The 27,793-nt window shown below is 41.8% G+C and overlaps 1 protein-coding gene across 10 annotated transcripts in view; it reads right to left on the bottom strand.

Annotated features, from left to right (window-relative positions):
• Positions 1–27,793, bottom strand: part of iqsec1b (IQ motif and Sec7 domain ArfGEF 1b) — a 234,352-nt gene that overhangs the window by 14,852 nt on the left and 191,707 nt on the right. For 9 of the 10 annotated variants that reach the window (XM_040003174.1, XM_040003177.1, XM_040003175.1 and 6 more), the window contains 2 exons: positions 3,671–3,950; positions 246–1,507 (listed from right to left, as the gene is read on the bottom strand). In XM_040003174.1, the coding sequence (XP_039859108.1) occupies positions 246–1,507; positions 3,671–3,950 (1,542 nt within the window). Of the gene's footprint in view, positions 1–245; positions 1,508–3,670; positions 3,951–11,247; positions 16,642–27,793 lie in introns of those variants that run through there. The other variant, XM_040003182.1, reaches the window with a different exon arrangement.

Raw genomic sequence — 27,793 nt, 5'->3', positions numbered from 1 at the left:
TCAAACGAACTGGAGCAGAATGAGTTTGAAGCTTGCTTGCACTTTACGCAGAACAGGCAGAGATAGTTCTTGTTCCAAACAACTTCATTGCATTTTAATGTGAGGTTCATTTCGAGTTTCTAAGACAAAACAAACAAAAAAAATCCCATTTTGTAAGTCATGTGAAATGAACTGCATCGAATTTGAACAAGCCAAAGAGTGTGAATGTATCATGTGTTAAGTGACGTTCTATCGTGTGGACGTACTTGTTGAAGAGATTTAGGCCAATGCGGTAATGCCTCTTGCGAATGATGTCATTGCTGAATGCAGGTGAGTCCCAGCTGTTGCGAGTTTCTTTGTGGTACGTCTGCTTGCTGAGCGTCTGCTCACGCAGGCTGTCCCTGGACGAGGATTCAGAACTACAATTGATGGTATCGTTGGAGTTCGATGTGCTGTTGATGCTGTCATTGTCGCCATCTGAGAAATCCGACTCTGACTTGCTCTGCCGGTTTGCTGTACCATTGATTGCCAGATGGGCCTCCAGCTGTCGCGATCGATGTCGGGAAGTGTCTTCTTCTCTGGAAGGCCCTCGAGGTGGCAGGCTGTGGCTGACTTGTTTAGGGCTACTCTGCTGGTTGCTGATGCTTCGTTCGTAGGCATTCTGTCTCTTTAAAGAGCTGCGGTCAGAACGATCACTCAGCTCCACTGAGCTATCACTGGGAGGCTCTATGGTCAATAAGGGTAGGTGATCTACCCGTAGACGTTGCTCTTGGCATTCCAAGGAGGGTGTACTGCGGCAGCTGGTATCGGTGTCCCCTTTTTCATCCTTATGAGCAAGAGACCAATAATCTTGTGAGGAGTTGAGCGAACGCTGGCGCAAGTCTGATTCTGTGCTTGAGGGCCGGTCTACAGACTGAGAAAGAGGGAGGGGTGGTGATAACTCCTCTTCGTCGATGTACAGGGTGACATCGCTGTAAGACGCCGTCATCTCATCGAGTTTACGGTGTTCTGAGGCGCTGTGGGAGGGTTTCACCTGACAGGTGACCTCTCTGTCCATATCCTGGAGGCCTCTCCCTGGCTCTGACTGACTGTCTTCACCATGTAGGCTGCGGCAGTTCAGAGCATCATCTATGGACTCGGCTAGAGATTTCACCTGCCTTGAAAAGGCATCTTCTAGTTCTGTGATTGCATCTGTGAAGTCGCTCTGTGTGGTGGGGGTCTTGGCCTGCACACCCATCTCCCCGCCATGGTCTGACTGCCTTAGTGCACCAATTTTAGTGCCATCATCTGTTAGAGAGACCTGCTTTCCCTCGAAGTAGGAGCTATGGACTTTTTCAGGTCCTTCAAAGGAAAACTGCATTCTCATATTGGATAGGACGATCCGTCTGGACATACGGTTCTCAGACATAGAGCTTCTAAGACGCTCAAAGTTTTTGTTCATCTGGTATTGGCGGAAAGCTGTCTGTATGGTGCGGGCAGCATGCCGGGTTATGAAACGCCCACCATATTTGCGCTCTAGCATCTCCACCTGTAGGGAAAGGAGGGGAATTTGAGAGAAATGAAAACGTATTGGAAACATGGGAACACTTTCCTCAATAGTCCCTTTAGACGTGTTCTTACGAGACTTGAGACTTGCAAAAGCATCCTACAATGGTACAACTGAAGCAAAAAACAAAAAACTAAACAAAAATAAGAAAACCCAGAAAGCTAAATTCCTGAGCTCTCTGGCAAAAGATATTTGTCTGACACACAAAAAACATCGTTATGATAAAGATGGTTCATCTATGATCACACAGTGTAATTAAAGAGACGTGACCACATTATTTTTAAGAGATGCTAACACCAATAACTAAACAAGCTTTGTTCACTGAATGAAGCCTTGGGAGTAACAGCTGAAAGCTCTGAAAAAACTAGCAAGGATTCTAATCCTTCTGTCCAAAACAACAAAATGTGTGTCTGTACGCCACAGCCTGTAAGCACAATAGGTACAGGTGGCTTGTTTTATGAGAAACAGTACATTTTCTAACTGTATGACCACTTTAGTTCATTAACATAAATGTAAGATAACCAGAAACTGCTTTTTTCTCTGAAACTGAAAAGAACAAATCCTACTGAATCATTGCAGTGCTTGAGAGAAACAGTATCCTGTCTTGTATTCTGTATATGACTATACTGAAAAGTCTCAAACTATATGCCTCTAATTAGAATAATGTCAGGGCTGAATTGCATTGTCCCCCTCTCATTCCTGTACCGCTTACACTGACCTGGTTTCCACCTATGGACTCATAGGGGTAAAAAATGACACTAAATCTATACCACTTCTGTATGGGACGGCCAAGGAGGCGAGTGGGTTTATACTTGCCACAAATGGAACATGACAGGAAGTTTCAATGCAAGAGGTTAAGCAGTGACAAAAGGATTAAGCGGTGATATCATTTCCTATCGATAATGTATTACTAATATAGATGTCATACAGATGCTATTTATTATTGAAACACTATTATTTTGAAACAATGACAGTTTGACGTGTCATGTGATAAATAACTCAGAAGAGCATTTAGCTACATTTGACAGTGTGCTTAGTAACTCTGGTCTTTCTGGTTCATTCTAAGTTCTTAGTGCTTTCCTGTGGGCTTCAGATATGTGAAACTATAGAAGTAATAAATAAATGCAAACAGACTCTAGATACTCTATATAAACAAACTATGCTGTGAGTCTGTTTGGTTGGCACACAACCAGAGCTAAGGAGGGAATGATGCTCTCTACTGGGGTCACCAAAGTCACTAGATGATCTTTTATGTAGTTCTTCTAAAGGCCATGCACATATTTTCCTGTCATGTCCTTATACAAGAGTCTCAAATTCTACTCAGCAACACACTTTAATGCCTAGTTGCCTGCTTTTTCTTTGGGCTTGCTTACAGATAATACGCTGTATGGTTTCCACTACCCATAGTCCTCTCCATGTTGTGGTCAAGCCACAACCTCTGAGGCTGAACAATGTCAATTTTAAAATGCCAAAAACTTCAGTTCCTCTAATGAGTACCTGAGGATGGTAGCAAATCTCAATATACGCTCAACTTACTCCTATTTAAGTCACTGAACAGGACCCTTTGACTGTGTTGATGCCTAATTTTGCTGCTAATTAAGTTATTGGTGTCCTCTGGAAAAAATGGAGGGATTCACTGTCATGTGGACCCTTAGTACTTGGCTGAAGACCAAGCAAACCATCCATGCCTACTACTGCTGGAAAAAGAAATGACTCTGACTATGAATTTTTTATGTGTTGAAAGCCTTTAACAGTCTGCACGGCCCTAAATACACATTACAAACTAACTGGACTTCCAAACTAGAAGGACTTGATGCACCACATCAGATATCATGGGGTGTAAAGCTAATAGATAATGGTGGGCAGCAAACTAATGAAAACATTATAAGAATACAATACAACAGGTTGCAATTTTTTTTAATGTTGACAGAAGTTTTGTTTTTATACTTTCAGAATGAATCAGTCAGAAAGTGAAAAATGGAAAAACCTTGGCAAGGAACTGCAGTTTTGGCTAATAATTCTCCTTTGATGTGCCACGAAAAACTAGGATCTACTACACATCTGCTCATAATGCCTGTGTGTTCAAGCTACTCATTACTCTAAGTTTTAACAAATGTAAGTTAGTGTGGCCCTTTCCTGTCTCACCTGCTTGTCCTGTAGGTCAGATGAGAGCTCATAGCTCTCTGACAGTGAGCGGGAGCGCTTGATTGCCTCCTCTTCTGCTTGCTTGCGGAGGATGGACTGAGAGTGCTGAAGCTTGGGCCGTCTGGGCCGTGGGTGGCCTGGCAGCAAGATGTGCCCGTAGAGCTGACTGTCCAGGTGGTCGGGGCCGAGCCCGCCGCTGTGGGTCACTGGGACACAACTGTAGCCACCACTAGGGTCCACAGAAGCTCCCACTTCAGTTCCTGGAGCATCACCTTCCACACTGCGGCACACAAACACACAGAGAGCACGCCAAGTTAGTCTGCTTAGTCATTTTCCTGAGTGCACACACTCCCTTGTGTGTGTCAGCACAGAGCACGTGACAGATGGAAAAAGTGAACTTTGATACTGCTGGCAGGGTATAAATGCGAGCGAGTGAATTTATAGCAGCAGTCAGTGTGCAGCCTGTCGTCTTTACACATTCTCTTTACAGAGCAGGAAAAACCTCAGGCTATCCCAAGCAGCCGTACGAGCGAGGCACTATGTCTTAATTAAAACAAATGAAATGACTGTGAATAAAAGCTGACTGTTAAAGACACACTTTAACTCCACCGATGCTGAAATTAACACAACATTATCAGAAACCCAATCTTACTATAAACAAAGGGGCACCATGTCAGAACTGATTAAAGCATGTGAAGTAGTGCCTTGAATATTGAGATCAATACAGACCTTTGTTCTCTCACAGAAGTTCAAACATCAGTTTGGATAAACTGGCAATGACCGACCGGCTCGTTCCAGACTATAGATCTGTTCTCCCAGCATACAGCTGGTCTCCACACATCTTACACTGTTGTGATTTCCTACCGTATATTTGGTTCTCAAAGACAGCTCCATAAGTATTCCTGTAAAGAATCAAAGATTCTGCCTTACAGGACTGATCTGACTGCTTTTTGAATGTTTGACGTAGTGAGATCTTCCTCTCCACTGACAAATGTTTGATTTAAGAAACTTTTTCTTTGTACAAGACTGGATGTCAATGTAAGGACATTAAATGCTTATGAGACTGCAGATAAACATTTTAGTCAAAAGTGTGAAATTCCATGAAAAAGGAAGGAAGCTGAAATGAGGATTGCTGACGATAGAAAAAAAAAAGAGATGGCAACTGAATCTATCATGAATCAAAGTGAATCTGCACTTCCTCCCTCCCAATAGTTGCAAATCATTTTTTGCTCATTTACGGCTTATACTATCCACTGCTATCTACACACTTAAAACACAAAGTATAGAGTTGCAGGTGACAGCAGCGTGTCGGTCATACAGCTGGACAGCTGTGTGGCTCACTTTAAAGTTGCTATCGGCAGGCTTCCTTTTACTTCTCTTTTTACTTCTTCATTTTGAAATAAATGTTCATTTCACCATGTAGTGGCTATAATAATGAGAACATGCGTGTTCCCTATCAGTCACACATTTACTATGCAATTCTGTTTATCACCTTGTATGATGATGATGGCTACCAAAACAGGAAGAGCATATCTACTGGGAACTTACCATAAGGAGCTGAAATACTAATGGCAGAGACAAAATTAAAGGAAACCTGTTAGCCTAATACAGGTGTTTAAAAAAGACGTTTGTCTAGCTTTGATGGGTATTCTAATGACTTACAGCTGGGAGACATGAATTTAGGTCCACGACATGAAACATCCTTTAAACTCTACATCCTTTAAACAAGCATTACTACTTAAGCATTACTGCAACTACTAAAGGTTCATTAGCTTGCATGCCCCTTTGCAATCCCCCTCCACCCCAGCTCCTCCTTTCATGCCATCATGTCACTGATTCCTGCTCTGTTCTGCACTGGGTCTTGCTGATGCTCTTACTCCATGGTGTTCCATGTATGCACATGTGTGGAGGTCCCAGAACAGAGCTACACAGCCAAATATAAATGACAGCAGATGAAATAGCTGCCTCTCTTTAAATGCCGTGGTTTTGATTGAACTGCAAATACAGTCCAACAAAAGGTGACTGCTGATATGTTCACAGTGGACTGTTTGTCATGCATGCAGTTGGTTTGCTTTCTGCACATGCCATTTTCCCGTGAATGTAGTCATGGAATTATTTGTTGCAAAAACAACAAGAAGGAGATCACACTGAAGCAATTGGTGAACACCTCAGGTTGGTGGCCTCTTAATATGCAGTGAGGTGGGGATAATAATCATGGTGCACAACTACATTTGTATCTTTTGTTGTAGTTCTCACATATGAGTTTGAGTTGCTCTTCAGTACTAATCATTTAGACAGCAACCACTGGAGACAGCTTAGCTGAAATTTTGTGTCTACATTGTTTTGTGAAAGATATCAATCAACACTACAAGAACAGGTATAATATAGTACAACTCCAATTGCTACTTCCTATTCGTGCATGCTGTCAACTGCAGTCGAGCTCACTTCTAAATTAGGCAGAACACTACATTAAATTGCTAATCAACAAAAAAAAAGACAAGCCTATCATTAAGGCTGGCTGCAAACCCCTCTGTTCACCACCACCATCTAAGAATGGGTAAAACCACCACATGTGGTATATATCATGACTTTTTTTTTGGTTTATTTGGTGAGGTCTCACTTTGGGGAGGCCTGAAAAATAGATTAGCCTAGAGCGTGGCCTCTGACCATTGATGTGTTTTGGCTCAAGTGGGGTACTTAAAGGACAGCCCAGCTGCTTATACAAAGTGTGTAGGCATATTTCTGTATGTGGAGAACTGCTGTTTAAGAAACTCTGTGGTATCAGTGCAGAAGAATGGGATGCAACATTTGTTCACCAATTCTTGATATTTTGTAACATGCATCCATGGTTGTTACTCTTCATCTGCATCTCCTAAACAATTATTTCTGCATGACAGACTCTCTTTTTCGGCCCTCAGGAAGCAAATTTACAAGTCCACCAGCAACCAGCAACCAGGCTGAGACATCACACAAATCAGAAAGTTTCCAATAGCTTCATGTGCAATCGTGATTTGTAAAAGATCACACCAACTACTGCACTGGCATGAGGAGTGAGACATCCAGAAACACTTAGCAGATATGCTTTTCATTATCAATTCATTTCACATAGCAGTACACAACGGCAATGTCAGAAAAAACAAGACATCCATGTTGCAGGATGTTGGCCTATTGTTGGCTGTGTACCATCTGACCTGAACAGTCAGTCAGAGACAGAAATGTGTCAGTGCTTCATCAAGCCAGGACGTGATGGGGTCTGACTTTAAAAACAATGCATAATCAGTTTGACCAGATTTCAGCAGTTTTCTCTTAAAACAAAAATGTTCCTTTTGTCATCAGTGTGATGGGTGAGGTGGAAAGGCTCATCTCTGTGGGAGAATGTGTCAAAATTAGATAATAAAGGGTGAAGTAAAAGTTTGAACAGGAAAGAGATTTGACATCCAGGATAGGGTCAAAGCGGTAGACTAATGATTCCTGTCATCATTCTGAAGAGGATGATATTTAAATGGGCCTACATTCACATAAGTTAGACTTCTGCTGAGAAATATGACATATCAAAGCAAAACAGCTACATTTTTTATTGGTGGTGTTCTGAGATAAATCTGAAAAATGATTCATTTGTTCAGATGCTCTAAAGAACCAAATGTGTGTTCATCTCCACACTGGGAGGTGTCCGCTCTACTCTGACCCACACAATCTGAGAAGTCCATTTCTAACATTTGTTTGTGCAATTATATTCTTTCAGTCTAGTCTTTGGACAAGTCCCAATTTGGTTCCAATAATGCTTCGCTGACATGGAAACCTTTCTACTCCTGTCCTTGCATGGTAGTATGGAGTTTAAACAACTCTGAAAAACAGCTGTGGTGTAACTTCTCCTGAAACCACAAACTACTGTGTTCCTGTTTTGCTCTGTGTAAAACATTTAAACAAAAAAAAGAAGGGTTGTGTTAGTTTGTGAACTTTGAGATGAGTGAGTCGACAGATATTTAAACACTGAGAGGAGCTACGTTAACTATTTCTCCTTTCTTCAAAACTTTAAGCTCAAGTTTGTACTGGGAAAAAAAAAAAGTGCCTAAAATTAACAATAGCTTAGCCATAGTAGTGGCATTTAGAACAAATTTGGAAGGCCACACATTCCTGTGGGATACTTTGCAATAATGTTTATTTGGCCAAGTCACTGTAATGAACGACAGTTTCTCTGTCACGTGATAACATCTCTCATTAGGGAAAACGTCCCCGCTCTCCAAGCTGGACACTCACGCTCATTTTAAAACCACTTTCAGCATTTTCATTCCCTTCCCTGTGCACCCTCAACACATTTTTAATTTTTAAAGGAACTAATCTAATCAGACAGAGAGAGTCCTTTAATTAGACTGAAGGGCGGGCCATAATACATCTGCTCCAGCAGAGGAAGTTTAATTGGAAATATCAATTCCGTTAGACGGAAGAAGAGCTTGGCATGCTCGAAACGTGGCACCAAATTCAAACCACTTACAGCATGCTGATGTCTTCAGTTAGCTGGTTATGTTGCATGAGAATGACTGAAGAGTATGTTGCTTATATTTCAACATATATGAAGTAGTACCCCAGCAGTCAGAGAGGGAGAGAGAGATTTGTTCAGAGCAGGAAGAATGAGTGTGACAGGTTTCAGAAAACACAAAAGGATCTCCTTCCTAGAAAGCTCCAGTCTTCATACTGTAGTACTGTATAGGTGCATATTAATTAGAGGTTATACATGTAGCCAATTAACTAGCAAACTTCTAAAAAGAATGTAACTACATATTATTGCTAAAGAGATATCATAAAGATGCTGGAAGAACTGGGATTGGCACCTCCAATGTTTGAGATGCTGATGGAGGTAATTCCACTACCGCAGTTTGGTACGTGTTTGGATCAGTGCTGGACCATAAACTGAGGTGCAGCAGCGACTGTGGGGAGCATGACTGAAGCAGGAAGTACCCGGATCACTGATATTTGTTTAAGCTAAGTGTATCAGTGTTACCGTGTTGGGACTCCACTTGTGTTAACTATAATCTGGCTTCAACCTAACACACTGCTACAGCTTCCAAAATGTCAGCCAGTTGAATAATTGAACTGCTTTCATAAGAGTAGCTCTTTCTATTTCACTTATCCTGTTAGCAGTGGAACATTTCAGCCTTACATCTGAACACCCCGCTCATATTTCAGTGATTGACAGCCATCTTATTATTACATTAGACCGAGTAACATTTCTGAATGAGTTTCAGTGCAGAACAAACACGAATGCAGTTGACAACTGACAAACGCCTAACAGCCACGTGACATAATCCTAGAGCCTAATCCTTAGCAGAATTCCCCCAGGAGGACTCTTTGTACGGCAGGCATTTGTTTATTTGCATTGATTATTTTAGAAATTAGTTTAAGAATACTTAGTTTGAATTATATATCCATCCAACCTCTTTTCTACTATGTGTTAATAATAAATCTGATTCAACAAACAGCTGCATCTGAGTGCAGATATTTCACAGACGTGCATAATTCAGTTCCATTCAATTTTCTTTATATAATGGCAAATCACAGCAGCAGTCACCTCAAGGCACTTTCTATTGTAAGGTAAAGAGCCTACTATAATACAGAGAAAACCCCAACAATCAAACTTGGCGACTGTGGGAAGCAAAAACTCCCTTTTAACAGGAAGAAACATGAGACAGGGCAAAAGACACACTAATTATTGATAACTAACGATTAAAGGGAGAGTGTGAAAAGAGGTAAGCAAAGAAGAAAGACTCAGTGCATCATGAGGTCTGTAAGATTAGTTGGGGCTGATTACTCAAGACCTTGTATGTGACGAGAAGGATTTAAAACTTAATTCTGAATTTAACAGGGAGCCAATAAAGAGAATCCCCTACGGGAGAAATGTGCTGTCTCTTTCCCTGCCAGTACTCTCAACTGAAGCCTTTTAAGGGAGGTTTTAGGACAGCCTGATAATAATTATTTACAATAATCCAGCCTAGAAATAATACATACATGAAGCAGTTTTTCAGCATCACTCTGAGACAAGACATTGCACGTCACAGTATTTACATTTCTGTGGAAAGAAATGTAAAGAAAGTGTAACTTCCTCTTATGTCAGGGAGTCAGATACATAATACTGGGCCTTACTGCCAGATTTCACTTGGAAACAGTCAGTTTGACTGCAGATACATGCAGAAATTGGTCTGATGCCGAGATCAGAGAACTGCTCTCCCTTCATGTCAAGGATAAGATAACGAGTGTTTAACAGGACTGCAAAGGTCTTACACGTAATACCCAACTTCCTGCACCGCCTGGTCTAAATTAGATGCCAAAGTTCTCTGAAATCCTCAGCATGTCTGTAACAAGCTGTAAGGAAGCATTAACATAACAGCCACCCACGTGTGTATAACACAAACCCAAACCAATAATATCGCGACAACCCCAGAAAATCACGTAAGGGCCTCGGAGTTGTTTTCTTCCCTGTCTGGAAAGTCCATTTGAGAAATGGTCCAAAGCGAACGATTTATTTACAGAGTGGCTGAATCGGTGAGACGCTCTGCACATTAGACCCGCCCTGTTTTATAAACAGCCGCTTCTTCCGCTTTCCATGATAAAACTTCAGTCTCCTGGTTCAAGCTAACATTACTCCAATGACGTTGCAAATCTCAGGTTTCAGAAAACTCCACTGGAGCCACTGAAGACATTACGCAACTCTTTTCACCATTTCAAAAATATTAACCTCTTCCTGACGTTTAGAGGTCCTGCCGTCCAGCAGAGGTGCCAGATGTGGTGTTAAAACGTGAAGTCTTAACACAAACAATCACACCCACATTTCCTCCAGGGTGCACCTTCCCTCTTGTTTCATTACAGCTGCAGTTTCGAATCAGAAACTCACAAAGTGCCTCAGAATCCCATGACAGTGCATAAATTGCGGCCTGATAGAATTTTAATGATGTGTTGGTAGCGGGCGCTGGTGTGTCAGAGCAAGTGGAGGGGGAGGGAGGGGGAGGGAGGGCAGGTGATGCAAGGACAGTGCTGGTGTCACCACCTCCCCTGGAGACATCCTCCCTGTGCTGCTGTGTGACTTCTTCAAAAACCAGAGTCTCTTCTCACTGTGACACTCTGCAGTGATGAATTAATTACTGCGACCTGCCACTCACACGTTTGCCGTGCATCCACGCTGACTTGTACGTTTCATCGTGAGCTGATTAAGCCTAACTTGATGAAACCTGAGTTAGAGGGCACTGAGTTGGGAACAGTAAAATATGAGTCAGCTGCATTCACTTGCTTGGCACTCAGTGGGAAAATCAAAGGCTTTCATGCAAAGCGGGCTTCTTCATCAGCAGCTACACCCTGGCACAAAAATCTACTTCATTAAATGCAATTCATCTAATAAGCAGTACCAGCAGTTTTGTTGGACATTTATTAATGCTTTTTCAATTGAGCTGGCAGTGGCTCCTAAATACAGCAGCTGCCATTAGTGAAATGTTCAAGCTGCATCACGAGACCCGTTCAGAGCCAAATCAGAAGCTAAGTACGTGTCCAGCAGCTATTAAAAGACTCAGAGCAAGCACGCACACACTTACCAGCTGTATGACTCCAGCTCCAGTAAGGACTGAGTCCTGTCAGAGGCACACTGCAGACACCACATGTTACCCTGCGAGCCCCTACTCTAGACCCATCACCGCCCTGACCTCGCTTACTCCATCCCTGGGCTAAATGTTCATTTGCTGGCTGACTGTGCTGTGTTCTGACAGAGGACGGCTCCCCTCTCCTTCAACTCTTCTCCACTAAAGCTCTGGCCTCCCTTCTCGGCTTGTGAGGAGGGGCGTTCGCAGGAAGAGGGAGGGAATTCCTCCAGAGGAAAACTGGGTCGTGTGGCAGCGGGGGCACTGGTGTCCCATGGATCTGGAGGGTCTTTAGCAGGAAGGGGCAAGAAGTTAAAACTGGACAGAGAGGGAGAAAACTCTGGTGGTGAGAGAGAACTGCAGTAAGGATGAGGCCTGGGAAAACCCCCTGGATATAGCGTTTCAGCTGGAGTTGGGACTGCATTAATATCAGTTCACCTCAGTAGATCTGCCCAACGTTCAGCTTTAATCAGCACCTGATAATCAGCTCTCTAGGACTGCTGATCAAAGGCCTTGAAAGTGTGCATTAGAAGATAGTATCACAGCCACAGCTTTCCAGCCAACATTACCCAAGGAACAGCTGCTCAGCCAGCTGACTGGCTCAACCATCCTTTAAACAAACAATCCGAGTTTAGAGGGAATGTTTGACTCACAACTCTTTGCATCTTTGTGCTGATGATGTTCCCACCTCAACCACATAAACCAAAGCCCTGAGGAGGGCCCCTCCACTTCCGGTTCATGACATCATTACCTCTCCCCCCCCAAAAAAGATGGGTGTGGACCAAAGATTATATCAACCACATATAGTAAAGCAGTGTGATAAGACAGCTAACAGTGGTAGCTGGGACTGTAAGGCATCTCTGGTTACACATCTTATATCCTATTTCCCCTCAAGAAAACAAAGAATAATGGAAAATAATCCTGAATACAATAAGTCAAAGGTAAAATAAAGATAGAGTATGAGGTGAATAAGCCATTACAGAACTTAGAAAAGAGGGCAAAACGTCTCCCTTATGGAGGTTTTATATATGGTGCAGCAGAGTGTAGTGATAAGAGTTTAGCATTCATTACAGCTATCTGTGGTACACAAGGGAAGCTCAGCTAGCAGCAGAAATGTTTTCACAGCAGAAGAATATTGAACTAAAACGGGTCTGAACTGAGCTCAAGTGATGCAAAAACCTGGATAAGATCTGAAAATCCCGCAAAGTCCCCGTCACTGGCTGAGTCATTATTTATTAATTAAAGTATTCACCCCCACTGAACATCGCCGGGGGAACCTGGTTCTCCTTTAGCTTTAATCATGACTGCGCAGCTTAAGGTAGAGCAGCAGCATTTAACACACACTCTGCTTGAATGCAGAGAGGGACAGTTGGAGCCAGCTGCCTTTGATCAGACCTTGGGTTATTTTGGTCTCTCGCATCTCTATCGTGACAGCGATTACGGTACAGTAGTTAACAGAGATGGGATGTATTCTTACCTCCCAGATGAGTTTGAGACAGTGCGATAAGCTGACATGGAAGGACTCGTAAACACACTGCAGCTTGGTAAAAACGTTAAAATAATCTTAAGTGTTGCCTGCTCCATATAAAAGCAAAGTTGCTGATTGCCTCTCATTCATCTTAGATTAGGGATCCAGCTGGAACCCTAATCTAAGATGTTAACTAATGTGAATTTCTGTGTATGGAGACGCAACAAATTTGCAATCAATGGCAAGAGATATTCACAGCTATATCACACCTAATCACTGTATTATCGCAGGCGGATTGGTACAGCTTTTGCTTTATTGCCGTCTCGATGCATCAAAGACGGTTTGAAGATGTTTGACCGACACTATTTTAGCTAGTGTGACTGTAGCATTGCTGGACCTTCAAGCTATTTCCAAGGTTGAACCATTGCTCACTTTAAGCTAACCAATGTACATCTTGATATAGTTTTCACATACTCTATAATTTTATATTAAAATTTCAGCACAACTAAGAGACAATCAATAGTTTGTGAAATAAAATAAAATTCAAAATTTAGTACTCACTGTGTGAGCCATTAAAATACATATGACACAACAGATCTTATTATTCATCCAGTGCTGTCTACTTCTCCCCCACACCACCTTACATCAGGTTCCCCCTGTGACCTTTGAGCTACGTGAGCAGAATCACATCATCTGAATATCTGTATGTGACAGGAATAACTCAGAACATTAATATTACAAATGTGTTGATTTACAGACATGTTGTCAGTTTTTTAAGGTAAGCTAGCTTTTCTGTGCTTACAGTTAACTCCCATTTTTCACTGCACTGGTATGTGCGTCCTCGTGTGTTTACCCTTTATTGATCCGACACAAAAGTACACGGAGGAATTCATAAAGCAGCTGGTCTTTTTCAAACAGCCGAACAGTTTCAATTGAGTGCATTCAAAGCGAGTTTAAAGAGTGACAACTCATCACAGGATGGCTCTTTTAAGGGCTTGAGTTACAGACACACCTGTCACACTCTGTCTAGACTCCAAAGTGGGAACAGCAGTGCTCCTTGTCCTTGTATTAATCCCTATATCACTTCCAGTTCCTCAGCGCTGAGGACGGAGGGTGTGACAGCTCCGGTCCAACTATAACGACCAGATCTTACTCTCGTCTTACACACACTTCAGTCTCCGTCTACGGCAGGCAAACTTTAGCTCTTCTCACTACCAACACCTCCTTATACAGCCAGGATAACAACATGCCACACCCACAGCTGTGTGGGTGTGGCACATTTCACATACTGCACGAGACACCAGCGGGGGCAAAAATAGAGTCATTGACAGACACTACATTTTCTGCTTCACTTGGTAAGTAAATTGAGCAGTCTGTGTGAGTCGGGTACCTGGAGACAAATGTGTCTGCATGTCCACCTTCCCCAGATGCTCTGATCTGTGGTTTAAAACAACAGCAGCACTGATTAGAAGCTCAGGGAGCTTACCCGGATTCACTAGGCAGAGTCTCAGAGGAGAGACATTTTTCACAGGGAGAGGTGATGAATAAGTGGCATCAAATAATGAGATCATCAGCTTTAAAGATCTGGGGGCCTGATGCTTTTCCCTGTGTTAGATCATTGCTAGTTAAATAACCTGACAGTTAGATAACCCGCATAGCAGGGAAACATTTTTACAGACACATCTGAAAAACTTAAGGAAGCTTGGTCACAGCCACGGAGCTGCTATTTTTAGTTTCTGTTTACTTCCTGTAAGTTCTATTCTGATGAGTTGCGCTCTCGCACAGAGAACAAATATCAGCTTCTGTTTCAAACAGACTCAAATGTTGCATCACTGGTTATGAGAGCTGTTCCTCCAGCTACGATTGGGTTGACGGGCCCGAGGTTTCCAGGCCGGATAGTGGCTGAATGTTCAGAGAGTGCATCTTCTTTTTGTCTGACATTCACCAAGAATTCATCTTCTAGGGTGAGACTGTCAATGTTGAGCTCTACTGTAATTTCTGAGAACACAGAGCAGTGCCACAGTGCACTTGTGTGCTGGCTTAGAGCTTTTCAGGAGATTTTTAGCCAAACCAACACAATCCCGGCTAATCACCAGATCACTTGCCACACTTGAGTGCCTGAAAGTTGAGGCATTGTTTTGACACACTCGAGGTGATTCAGCAGGAACCATAGAGGTATGGTAGAAATGACAGCTCTTCCATTGAATGTGATTCATGAGAATATGATCTTGAATAAGATCATACTGAATAAGAGATCTTCTAAAAATATTTTCTTTTCATTTTATCAGCAGCTGACCTCATTCGGTTACAGCAACAAATCACCTTTTTCCCCATTTTTTTCTACCAAGCTGTTTTCATACATGTAAAAATGTTTGAAGAGAATAAGTTAAAATCAAATCCTGGTGTTTCAGAGATGCAGGGTGGGGGAGAAAGAAGGAAAACTCACTTTTCAAGGTGCTTGGAAGATTTCACAAAGAGTAAAACACAACCTTGTTTGCAGTTGCTATACAATAAGCATGGTCTGCGGTGCACTCCCTCCCCCCCCCGTTACCACCACAACAAAGTCTAATTCTATGGGAAACACTGATGTGACTCAGGAAGTAAAAATATTTTCAGAGTTGAGAATGTCTTTGTTATAGTTAGAAATATGAGATTATATTTGAACTGATTCTTTTTACAAGCCACTTCACTTTAATTATGGGTCAGAACTAAACGTACACAAACAGGCACCATTTCAAAAATTCAGTGGAGCCATAAAAGCTGTTTTTCCATTAACCTACACCGACTTGGAGCAGAAGCTGTAGCATATTTTCACAAGTACCAGCTCATTCCTAATTATCTCCTGTTTACAGACGCTAGGGAATACGTTCATTTAGAAGTGAAAACAAAGATCCAGGCCCTTGTGCTCTGTTGGAGCTGGTCACACCACCCACAACCCAAACTGAGCGCTCCTCAGGCCCAACCCAGAAAGCAGACAGGGCGTCTGGCTGCCCGTTCTAAAGCTGTTTGGCTCCACTTCAGCCCTGTAATCCCTGAGCACAGAACCCACCCACGTGTGGCCTTCACGGGGAGGCGGTGGCCCTGCCCTCTCAGCCTCAAGCCTCTTCATGAGAGAGAGAGACAGAGAGGGAGGATTAACTTAACTAACCGCTGGTTCTCATGCTCTGTGCTGGTCATGTTGCTCCTAGCCAGCAACAGAGCACATGCAGCGCACAGCCCACATTACTTAAAAACAACATTCACATGAAAGCATCACCCATTAAAAGCTATGAAACAAACACACACATACTGCAGATACAAGAGCTGGCAGATGAAAACATACTTGATGGTTTGTTGGTGTCCTTATGGAATAATATCTGTTCACGTTTATGCTCTGCTGTTGTAGCTCCTCCGACCACCACGCAGTTATTTAGCTTATCTCCTCTAATCCTCAAGCCATAACTCTTCCTCCATCCTGTATCTGAGCTGCCCATGAGCTCTAATACCAAACCGTTAACTCACAACAGCACAGGGAGAAGTAAATATTGAGCAGCATCACAGGACGTTATTACAACCCGAGTCTTATCATGTATCGTTTCACTTTTAAGAGCTGTGAACACAGTGATGGATGCTGGATCAGTGGTTCTGCAGCACTCACCAGGATACAATGTAGGCCTCTCTTAGAGAATAAAAGAAATATTCTCTTACTTTGCTCTTATGTAGAAAACAAATTAATATATTTCTCAAAAACAGTTGACGTCAGTTTTACTCAGTTTGGGATCTTCCTTGCAGAGGTCACATAACTCAATTCAATTCAATTTTATTTATACAGCGCCAAATCACAACAACAGTCACCTCAAGGTGCTTTATATTGTAAGGTAGACCTCACAATAACACATACATAGAGAAACCCAACAATCATATGACCCCTTATGAGCAAGCACTTTGGTGACAGTGGTAAGGAAAAACTCCCTTTTAACAGGAAGAAACCTTCGGCAGAACCAGGCTCAGGGAGGCTGCCCAGTCGTGGCAGATAGCCGATCACATAAATTCACAGTGATATGTTTGCACTTGCAACAACTTGCTGATGTTACTTTCTACATTAACAAATACAAATAATACTTTTTAATATAATATGACATTTAAGGGCACTGTAAAGGTTTAATCTGTTCAGGTAAAGTGTTTATAGTAAAAGTCAAGATTATTTGACCCTGGTTGATTTATTTTTATTTTCTCATCAGTAGAAGTTTGACTAAACCAATCCAACTATATTTTAAAATCTTTTCAAATCTGCTAAAGGTTTCCAGTATTACTTAAATAAAACCAAAGTTTTAATAAACCACACATATCTGTTAATCAAGCCAGACAGATTTATTCCCAGCTCTAGTAAACAAGATTTATCGCTGCCTCGGATTCTAAAATCAATCAGTGTCACTCTCGGGTATAAGTCCGTGCATGGTGTTAAGTTCTACTTTATGTATGTGTTCCAAAACAGGGCTGAGCTTTTAGAACCGCATCCTATCTTCAGCATTTGTTGTTGTAATGTCTGTGCATTCAATCCACCCAAACCATGATGCTATCAGGTGATTCAAGACAGGAAGTATTTTTCAGATGTCCCCCACAGATGGTGATGCTGTCTCGTCATTTTTTTTTTACAGATTTTTTTCCATTAAGTAAAACAAAAGAAAAAACAATCAGATTTCGTCCAACCAAATGACAGCAGATAACATTTACTGAAGCTCATCGTGTCGGTGTCTCACACAGAACACATGGCAGATCCCGACACGTTTAGTTTGCAGTAAAAACAGATGAGCATCTTGCAGTGGCATAAACCTGAGGCGCTCTCTGTAAAGCTGCTGCTGCTTCATTAGTATTCATAAACATTTTTCTATTCCAGGCAGAGCGGCTGGCTGAGTGTGCTCAGTTTGAGTCTGAGAATGGCTGGACACTGGCTATGCGTGACGGGAAAATGCAAAAGTACCAAGGGGAATAAAAAAAACAAGGCGCGCTGACTTCAGATAAACTGAAACAGGATAGGAACACGGTTCACAACAAGGACGCTGAAACACTCAGTCCGCACTTTACTGGGACAATTTTGACTTTCCAGATCTTTCCTCATTTGCCTTGTGCATAAAAGCAATTTTTATTTCTTCCAAAATTTTTACCCAATCCAGTTATTGTCCACTGGTCAGTTCACAGCAAATCAAAGTGTAACTACTAACAACCAGTGGTGTGCCGATCATCATTATTAACTGCGCTTCTTTTTGAAATTCTTATCTAAAGTTCTGATGTCAGGTGGCATACTCACACAAGTTTCAACCTATAAGAAGTTGCTGCATATGAAACTAACATCTGCTACCTTGTTCCACTAAAGCCTTGCATTTTTTGCATGTTATGATAATGTTCTTTTAAAATGAACAAGTCTTGGAAGAAGAGAGAAGAGGGAAAGTCAAAGTTTCAACCCACTGTGGTTTGGTATTACCCACCCACACTAACTATCAAATGGCTTGAGACTGTATAAAATCGAAAGCAACAACGGCTAAGCAAACACCCTAGAAGTGAATCAGTAGACTGAGCTTTGGTATTCAGTAACCTCTGAATGTGAAAGTTGCTTCCTGGTACCAGGTGCGTCAAACTAGTGAAATGGGATTTAATTCTAGGTGGAGCAGAGACGCGCTGCCAAGTTTCCTTTTCCCTGAAGCTTCCACACGCTTATGAAGAAGCTGTGTCCTTCTGTTGCAACTTTTAACTTAGCTTTTATAGACTGCACATTTACACCCTTTACAGGCAAATTAAATATCAGTTTGCATACAGGTAATAAGCACTGATAAGTGAAATTCTGAAAAACTGCATTGTAGTGTCTGCAGAATTTGACTGGTTGGTGTGAATGCTGTTGGGATAAAGGGCATAAAGGGAAACAGACATGGATGGATGGCTAAAACACAGGACGTCGCGTACAAGACTGACTTTCAAGTCTTTTCCCATTTTCAGTCGTTCTTTGGTTAGTTTTAGGCAATAGAACTACAAAGTCAAGTTTAGTAAAAGGTTATGGTTTAGATTTTACAAACTGAAGACAAACTTCTTTGCTTTCTGCCAGGCCACAGGAAATGAGAGAAACTGATGACGGCTGAATACCCTTCACGGGTCCCTCGGATCACCTCCCCTTTCTCTTTATGTCCCTTCTCTACTATCCATTGCTCATCGCTGGCACCGAGTGGGCAGCACTGCTGCCAAAGTGACTGATGGGCAGCACCCTCCGCTGTCCGCTCTGAGCAGGACCATCAGGCCAAAATTATGCAGTCTGAGATCCTGGCTGAGCGGTCATGACAGGTTATGGATTTGCCTGCTGCCCCTGCTGGTTTCAAGGGCATTTTATCCAGGCAAGGGAAACGATTCAGAGGCTCAGGAGAAGCACCTGTACATCATCTGCTGCAAGACACAAATGATGGAGGTGGTGGTGGTGGAGTGGGGGTGTGTGGGTGCTCTATTATCAACCAGGAGAAGAGACGAAACCCATCTGGTTCAGGCCTAACAGGATAGTTCCCAAAATGTCACAGATGATACAGGACAAGAAATGGAAATAATCAGGACCTTAAACTAACAAAGAAATGAAATGTCATTCTGTGTTAAAGACAGAAAATGAAAACAGAAGAGAAAATTCGTTCTCTGTGAAGCACGCATGCTGTACGACTGTTGACACGAAGAAAACCAAAGACACCAGAGGTTTAAAGACAAACTCCAGCCACGGCAAGATTACGCTGAGAACATGAACCTACCTTCATTGTAGAGAAGCTCAAGTAAGGACAGAGGCCTGTCTCGACCTAGGGTGACCCAGCTAGACTGTTCATTGACAAGTCCAGACAGCCTGTGGCAGCAGGGCACCGGCTGACGCTACTACCACTCTACACCGACAGACTTCCAGAGAAGCACGGCTCTAGTTCTGGTTAGTGTGAGTGGTAGACGGCTCCTTTCCCGCCCCTTTTTCTGTGATGTAGAACATACACACACATATACACACTGAGGCTGTGAAGGACAGGCAGCACCTCTGTCTATACACGCTGGCTTTGGGCGCTGCTGATGTTGGCATCTGCAATAAAGACCGCCTTTCTCTTTGCTGTGCACTCCTGCCTTCCCGCTGGAGTTTTCACCTCTGCCAAGGAGAGCTGCAAGGCTGAAATGGAAGAAAGGTTGTATGACGGCATTGTGCTGCCTGTGTGTGCCTGCCTGTCAGGGGAAGGGAGTGGCAGCCTGGTGTGACACACTCAATTACACTGGCTGATTGGGGATTATTTTTGGCTTCTACTGGCACCCTAATAAAAGCGAAACACTATACTGCGTTTTCTCCTATAATTACCTCTTCCACTCGTTGCATTAGTTGACCATCGTTCATCTGACATCAAATTACCCTGTTTTATTTAGAGGAAAACATGCTATCACATAACCAATCTTTTTAAAGTGCAACATATGACACCCAGAGTCCCCTTTTCCTCCTGTCAACTGACACCCTGTGCGAACTTCAAGAAACAGGGAAGTAGTTCAGTAGGAGTGGCAGTAAGTTAGAGTTATCAGCATTTCTGGAACAGAACATGGTAACTTGCGTGGTTTGCGAGTAATAATGGAGTTTCCATTCTTAATCTAATTGCAGATAATTAAGTATTGATAATCAGTGGGGCGAGCCACAAAATAGCTTCACGGCTTAGCCATCTGGAATGCCCTAAAAGTACTTGGACAGAAAAAAACACGGCTGATTACTACCATATTTTGCCAGAAGACAACAAAATCCTAAATCCACACTAACTACCGAAAAGTTCCTTCTAGCATTTTACTGACCTGAGTAGACTTTTCATTTTTTTTAACATCAGGCTTGAAAAAGCTGGGATGGCCTTTTCTTTTAGAATGAAGAAAGTCCCATGTAAAGATGGTTTAACACAAAGATCAAGACATTACAAGCTGCACTGCAATGGGATGAAATTGTACATACTTCCTGTATCTTCAGTAGGCACAGCTGGAAGTCTTGTAAACATTACATGGATAGAATAAAATAAAATTGAGTTGTGTACTGTATGTTATCAGTAGAGGTAAATGGGTTTTATAGGCGTCCTTGTACTATACTGTATTTTTGATTTTTGGAAGCAATATGTGCGTTCATGTCCAGTTTGAATTGAATAGACAGAATAATCTGCCACTAGTCTACTGAAGGGGCAGGGAAGTGACAAAATCCACCAGACACAGATCAAGTGCAACCTGAAGAAAACAAAGAAAACCAATGCACACGTTCATAAAAGTTCCTAAAACTGCAGTTACTCTTTTGGCCACTGGAGGCTGGCGCTAAAAAAAGCCAACCCGATTCGAGTACCCAAATGCCCAACTTTACAAATTCATAAAAATGCAATGTTAAGGGATTTGTTACCTGTTTGATTTTGTTAAAGATCAATCAGACAGATAAGTTGATTACTAGGTCTCTTTCTCACTGGGACCTCTCGACTTCCCTTTAGAAAATGTTTCACGATATCTTGTTGTTGTTTTTTTGCTGAATGCTGGTGAGCTAGCATGTGATTTAGTTAGCTGTTAGATTAAATGAGGTCCAAAGAATGCAGAATGAGCTTTATTACTGCCTACCAATAAAAGTAATGTGCTTTACTTTTACAACTGACCCCACCTCTGTCAGGTAGACTAACCAACTCTAAATCCTCCACACACACCTTGTATCTTGCATTTAACATGTGTAGAAACAGAAAACAAGATTCTAGATTAACAGACAGGCAGCTATCCAGTTTGGATGAGTGACCACCAAGTTCAAATAGAGCTAAGTGACTTCTGAATGTTCTCAGAGCTTTGGTTAGCAAGCCAGCGAAGAACATAACAATGTTTACATAAGACAACTCCAGATTTAAAGATGCAGCTACAACATCAGCAGCAATTCCAACTAGCATCAACAGCTACGTTCACTGAAAATAGCATCAATCGTCTGTATGTCTAATATTAAAATCTGTTTGATGATCTGAAGCATCTAAGTGGGAGAAATAGCACTTTCTTATTGTACTGTCCCAAATATATGTGTATTTTTTAAATTTTCTGATTTGCATTGAAGACATGTGCGTGGTCTTTACACAAAGACCTTCAAATAAAGCTAGGTGAATTCTCAAGGTACTCAGACCTGTTAAAATGTTAGCTAGCCAGCTAAAAGCATAAAGATCAGTTCCACCAACAGTCAGCAGCCATGTTCAGTCAAAACAAGTGTAATAAATCCTCAGACAAAACAGCTACAAGAAATATACAGTGCAGTTAAAGACCCTCATTCTTTTTTCTGTTCTCCAGACAGAAACTGAGCTTATACACCATCACCCACTCTACACTAATTTAAAACTTTTGCTGCAGTTCAATCATATAACTCCCATTCACTGCCTCAGCTATAGCCTAATCCTTAATACTTCAAAAAGCAATCTACCATATGTTAAAGTCAATCAGTATAATTTATTTCCCATTAATTTGCTGATACAGGCTTTGAAATGGCCACTTTCAATCATGCTCTGCGGCATGTACTTGTTGTTAAGCCTTTAAACATTTCATTTGCATTCATGATGTATGTTGCCAGGCGCATTTTGTCCTGTACATTTGTGTAGCATAAGTAATTGGCCAGCTGGCCGAGCTGTCGATATTAGTTTTAATGAGCAGGAAAAAGAGGTCCAACATGCATACCAACATATACACTGCCAGTTAGGTAACAGAGGCAAGCGCAAATTTATTTTAATGCCATTCAAGACAGCACATGCTGAAAAGACTCAGCCAAGCAGAGGTCAACCAGGGGCCACTGAAAATGCTTACTCTTTCCCAAATAGATCCATAGACTGATGAAAGGATTTTTGGTTCACTCCTTCTCCCCGAGAGATCCATTCTCCTCACCTTGAACGCTTCCTCTTCAAATGGGAATGCTGCTAACCTTTTGAACCAGCACTTCCTCTACAAATCTACACGCCAAGGGGCCCCTTTTTCCACAGTTCGCTCTTACTCTAGCATGTCTGAAACGGAAACCTGAAACACTTCAAAACATGACAAATCTGAGCAGGCAGACTGGGTGGTGTTAAAACATGCAAGTACTACTGGTGACGTACAAGTGCAAAAAAATCACTGTAGAATAACCGTAAATTTCAGGGAAATATGATTTGGACAGTTAGAAGTTATTTCCCTAAGCTAAACAAAATATGGATGTCATGAAAAGGAAGGAGATGGAATTGTTTTTAAGAATGAGAAGGTGAACAACACAATATATCAAAAAGAAGAGGAAGGAACATTTTTTGTATTCTCTTCCACTCATCATTTCCTACACTGTTGTGGGCCTCAATCTCAAGAACTATCAAAAGCTTTTTAGTGAAGTGAGCATCACGTGTCCCTAGAAACTATTTGTCAACTAGTGTTCTGAAGTGTTTGGTGGAAAAAGCAGACTGTGAGGTACCGATGACTAGTGGCTGTTTTCTAAAAAAAATCCTACTGAGGTGGATTCCCAGCAGCAAGAATTCCCAGAAGACAATCATCTTTTTCTGTCTCCTGAGACTATGAATACACCATTTGAATATCTTTCCAAGCAGGCAGCTGAATGGCCTGATAAGACCTGTAGGTTTGAACACGATTGCCAGGCACATCCATCCACTCCCTCCCCTTCACAAGGTTACGTGTACGCTTAACGACATGACATTTTCTTTCCAAGAAGCGAGATTATCACCACGATCTACTGAACTGATTCTGAAATTTCCCATATACACAGCTAATATATTCAAGAAATCATTTCTTGAGTACAAACTCAAAATTGTTCCATCCCCTAATGAGCCCCCCCACTCCCCCACAGAACTGTGACATTTTGACACCAAATTAGCAACAGTTCATGTTTGCTATGGTGCTGTGAGACTGTCATTGCACTTCTTTAAAACTTAAAAACTGTGATGATTCTCAGCAAAGTTTATTTTTTATGCATTTTCCATTTAAACCACATTAATTCATGTTTATCTTTTAGTTCAGTTTTTTCTCAACTCGGTTCTCTATTTCATACAAACTGGGAGATATGCACATTTTCACACAGCTTGGCTGATTGCACTAAAGCCCCGCCTACCTTTGTTTTAAACTTTTGTGTGTAAAGGACAGCCAGTGGGATGGAAGCTTGCTTTAAAACAGGGGAAATAATGCTAAAACAATGTTTCAGGCTCAGTACAACCCTCAGTTCATCCTAAATTGTACTAAGCTGGAAATAAGAGATGAATGTGGACTGGACTACATCTTTAACAACAAGCATGAATTTGATGCCAACTCCAGCAGCTGGGTGCCAAAACTCATCACGCTCAAAAAGAAATCTAAATTTTGTCATTAATTCATTCCAACAAACATGTTTTTCTGGGTCTGAGAAAATGGCTAACATTTCTTAGACTAAATAGAGATTGTAAATGTCTCACACAATTGTTTCAGCTGCTGAACGTCCACTTGGGTGCATCAATTAAGCATTTAACAGCATTACATTCTTCACTTTAAGCTCATTTAGCAGTTTTAATTCCAGTTAGGAATCTATTTGAAAATCCATATTCAATGAAGGTCACCTACTTGATGTAGAGCACAAAGCACATGGCTGAAATTATTTGCCTATCTGACCTCAGTCTGCCTTAAGAATCACATCAAGTCTCATTTGAGAAATAACAAAAATTAGTCTGCAAATGAGCTGCTATTTGCTTATCTTGAAATTCCAACAGCTCTAATAAGTCTTTCTTTTAAGCATTACATCCAGCGGTACATCCTCTCTCTTCACATTCCAGCAATTGGAAGCTGACTAGCTGCACCTCTGGAAGTGTTTTCCTTGAGTAGAAATGTGGAAAACCCAGCTGCCAAGCCACAGTCACCATGGCCAATCTGGTGCAGACCTAGAGTACAAATGGAAAAAAACTGTTCCAACTTTTCACACCACATGCTGTAGACTCAGGATACACTGTACTTTATAACTCAACAATAACATTTCAACTAACTCAGAGAAATGACAGGGTGCAAGGGGACAGAGAACATGAGATATTACAATTCATGATCAGTGCATTAATTCCCAGAGGGCCAGTAAGTTACTTCAGCTTAAGCATCTGTTTATTGAATGTTTGGTTTTTGTTTATGTGGACAAATGAGCCGGGATAGAACCACATGGTTCACACTGACACAGGGATAGATAATCTTAAGCAGCACACAAAGCGTGTGAGGAGATTTTCCACTGATCCTAAATGCAAAGCACACAATCGTATTCCCATTTTCCTTGGCGAGAGTACAGGAAAAGTATGCCCGCTATGAAAGCTCCATTCACTTTATGTTTGTAACAACACAGAGGTACAGTGTGGATTTATTTGAACCATTAAACAGTCACAAAAACAAGCTTCATTTGTATGTGTGTTTGCACATTTTGAAAGCCAAGAACAGAAGAAGTTTATGAATGTCTTTTGTTTTGGTTTTTTTTGTTCTTTTTTTGTTTTTGTTTTTTTGCCATGTATGAGTTTAGGTTCATTTAGGTTTGGGTAAACAAACACCCAAGTTTTATTTTTAATATTTGCTGTTTTGCTTTTCTGGACTTTGATGAATAGTTTTCCTAAGACATTTTACACTTTCATGTAGGGTTAGGATTAGAACTAGCGTTAGGGATTAAGGGGGACTTAGACCACGAGCATATCAAAAACAGATCAAATGGAGGAATCTCCTTTGCAAGGTTACACACCCAACAAGAAAAACACAGTCACATGAAGAAGAAAGTTTACACAGAAGTCTGCATGGTCCGCAGAAACCTAAGCATACTGTTACTGCTTTCATTTCTCAACATGACTGAAATGCTGTATCAGGACCATAAGAGAGCTGTGCATGTACAAATCCCTGCAAATGTCAATGAACTGAAGCAACTTGGCAAAAACAAGATTGCTCCATAGTGAGGTAGAGAAAATGATACAGAATAATGGGATATACTATATTTTTCACAGGACGACACAGGGTAGGGTAAAAACTTTCTTTTTCACTTGATTGTCACTCCCACCCCTTAAACCACCCTTTATTTAAAGGCCTGATTTCATCCCACAGGAAACTGTCAGCCTGTTACAGCATGCAGAATACTCATTCCTGTAGTGGGTTTGCCATTCTGCATCAAAAATGCGTTGTAGTAGTGAAACTAAATCACTATGACACACGATCGTTCACAATTTAGAGCATCTCAAGAACCCCTGTTATAGCTGTTGACAGTAATTGTGGTAATAATAGGAAGAGACGAGGTGAGCACCAGCATAATAATCCCCTGCAGCCTTTCCCTGCCACATGTTATTGGGCTTTATGGCAGCCTGTTGACACCAATCCTAGAGACTCAGTGGACCAATGCTGGGCAGGCATAAACAGGCTGTAATCTCTATGGCAGACTGGCTGGAACCATACGTCTTATCACTGGGCATTTGAGAGGTGGAGAATTGTGTGTATACAAAGACTTGTACTTTCGTCTAAACAGTAATGCCCACATCCTCAGGTATAACGTAGAGCCAATCAATTAGTAACACAACAATCAGAAGTGCACGGCCACCATAAGGCCATTTGTGTGCCTGTTCTCTAGAACCATGCAGGGGTCAAAAGTCACGAGCGGTCGTCAAGCACGGCAATAAAAAAGACAACAAGAATGGGAAATTGTGGTGGTTCCAAAACATGACGGCTTGGACTTGAACAAGTTTGTTCCCTTCACAGTGAGCCTGCACCAGTTTGGAGTGAAAGGCCTGTCTCACCCTGTGCATCACGCTCCACCACTGAAGGACATCTTGTGTGCATAAACTGGCAGACCACATGCTTTGACCAAATGGTCAATGACACTCTGCGAATGAGAAAGGTTGGACTGTGCATGTGCAAAAATGTAAAGAGTAACTATAATCTAAAAAATCTCTCAACATTTCTATTCAGGATTCTTTGAGTGATATCACTCTAGCATTCTTGCTGCATATGATTCACTTGACCAAACACAAAGAGGGCAACTCAAATTTAAAGATGAGAACAAATGTGGCTCTGATGACTCTGTGCATCAGATTTTGGATTCCATTCAACCTCAGCAAACTCCAATCAGAATCATTATCCTGGAGTGGAGTCTCCTTGGAGTGATAATGACTGATGGGCCAGCAGAGTGAGCCTCTGTCCGGCCGGCTGGGCCCATACCTAATGCCTTTCAAATCATATGCAAGATGAGTCATCAGGAGCTTGTCAAAGCTTCCTGGCTCCTTTTCACCTCCTTTGATTCGTCCTCCTCCTTCTGATGAGCCTGTGATTTATCGAGCACTCGCTGATGTAGTTTGCATTAAAAAAAACAGCCTAAACCCTTCTGCGTGCTTCACTCTTGGAGTGATTTGGATGCGTTCTCTTCTCAGAACACTTATGGCACCATCCGCTTTATTTTCTGCACCCGAGCTGCAGATTCAAAACAGGCAGGAAATGTCTTCCTAAACGTTGGACAAGGCAACAAATTTCCTGTTTAGCAACAGCTGTGATGCACTGAATCTAAACCCTAAAAAAAGTGTAGAGTCACAAACATTCTCATGAGTGCAACACAACGGCAGAGCTCAACCCATTTTAATTCATAACCCTAGAGGATTTCATCATTGTAGAATTATCTGATACCAAGCAGCTTAATGCTGCATAATCTACCCAACCTGAAAATCCTGCCCCTGAGGACAGAAACCAAGAACCGAAAAAACAGTTCTGGCCTCAGAGCCTGAAAGCCCTGGATGTGGGCTGTCAGGCTACATACAGGAAAAAAAATCACACAAGTTAGACATAATCCTGTGCTGCGGGCCAAAGCAGGATGAATTAATATTGAATTAATATTATTAAACCGTATTGAGACATGCAAGCCAATGAGTACTGGTACAAGGCAGAGGGGAGTGACTGCTGAGGACCCTCCATCTCATTTGCAGTAATGGTTAGTATGGCACAGGAGCCTGTCCACTTTGTACGCTGAATGCTGTCTAGGTCAGCAGAGAGAAGCCTGATTTAATGAACTATTCCTGGGTCTGTTTAAATGATCAATAGGAA

Source organism: Simochromis diagramma, unplaced genomic scaffold (genome assembly GCF_900408965.1).
Source record: "Simochromis diagramma unplaced genomic scaffold, fSimDia1.1 OVJJ01000646.1, whole genome shotgun sequence".
NCBI classification, from domain to species: domain Eukaryota; kingdom Metazoa; phylum Chordata; class Actinopteri; order Cichliformes; family Cichlidae; genus Simochromis; species Simochromis diagramma.
Note: the sequence above shows the minus strand (reverse complement) of the source record. Positions and strands in the feature narration are given on the sequence as shown.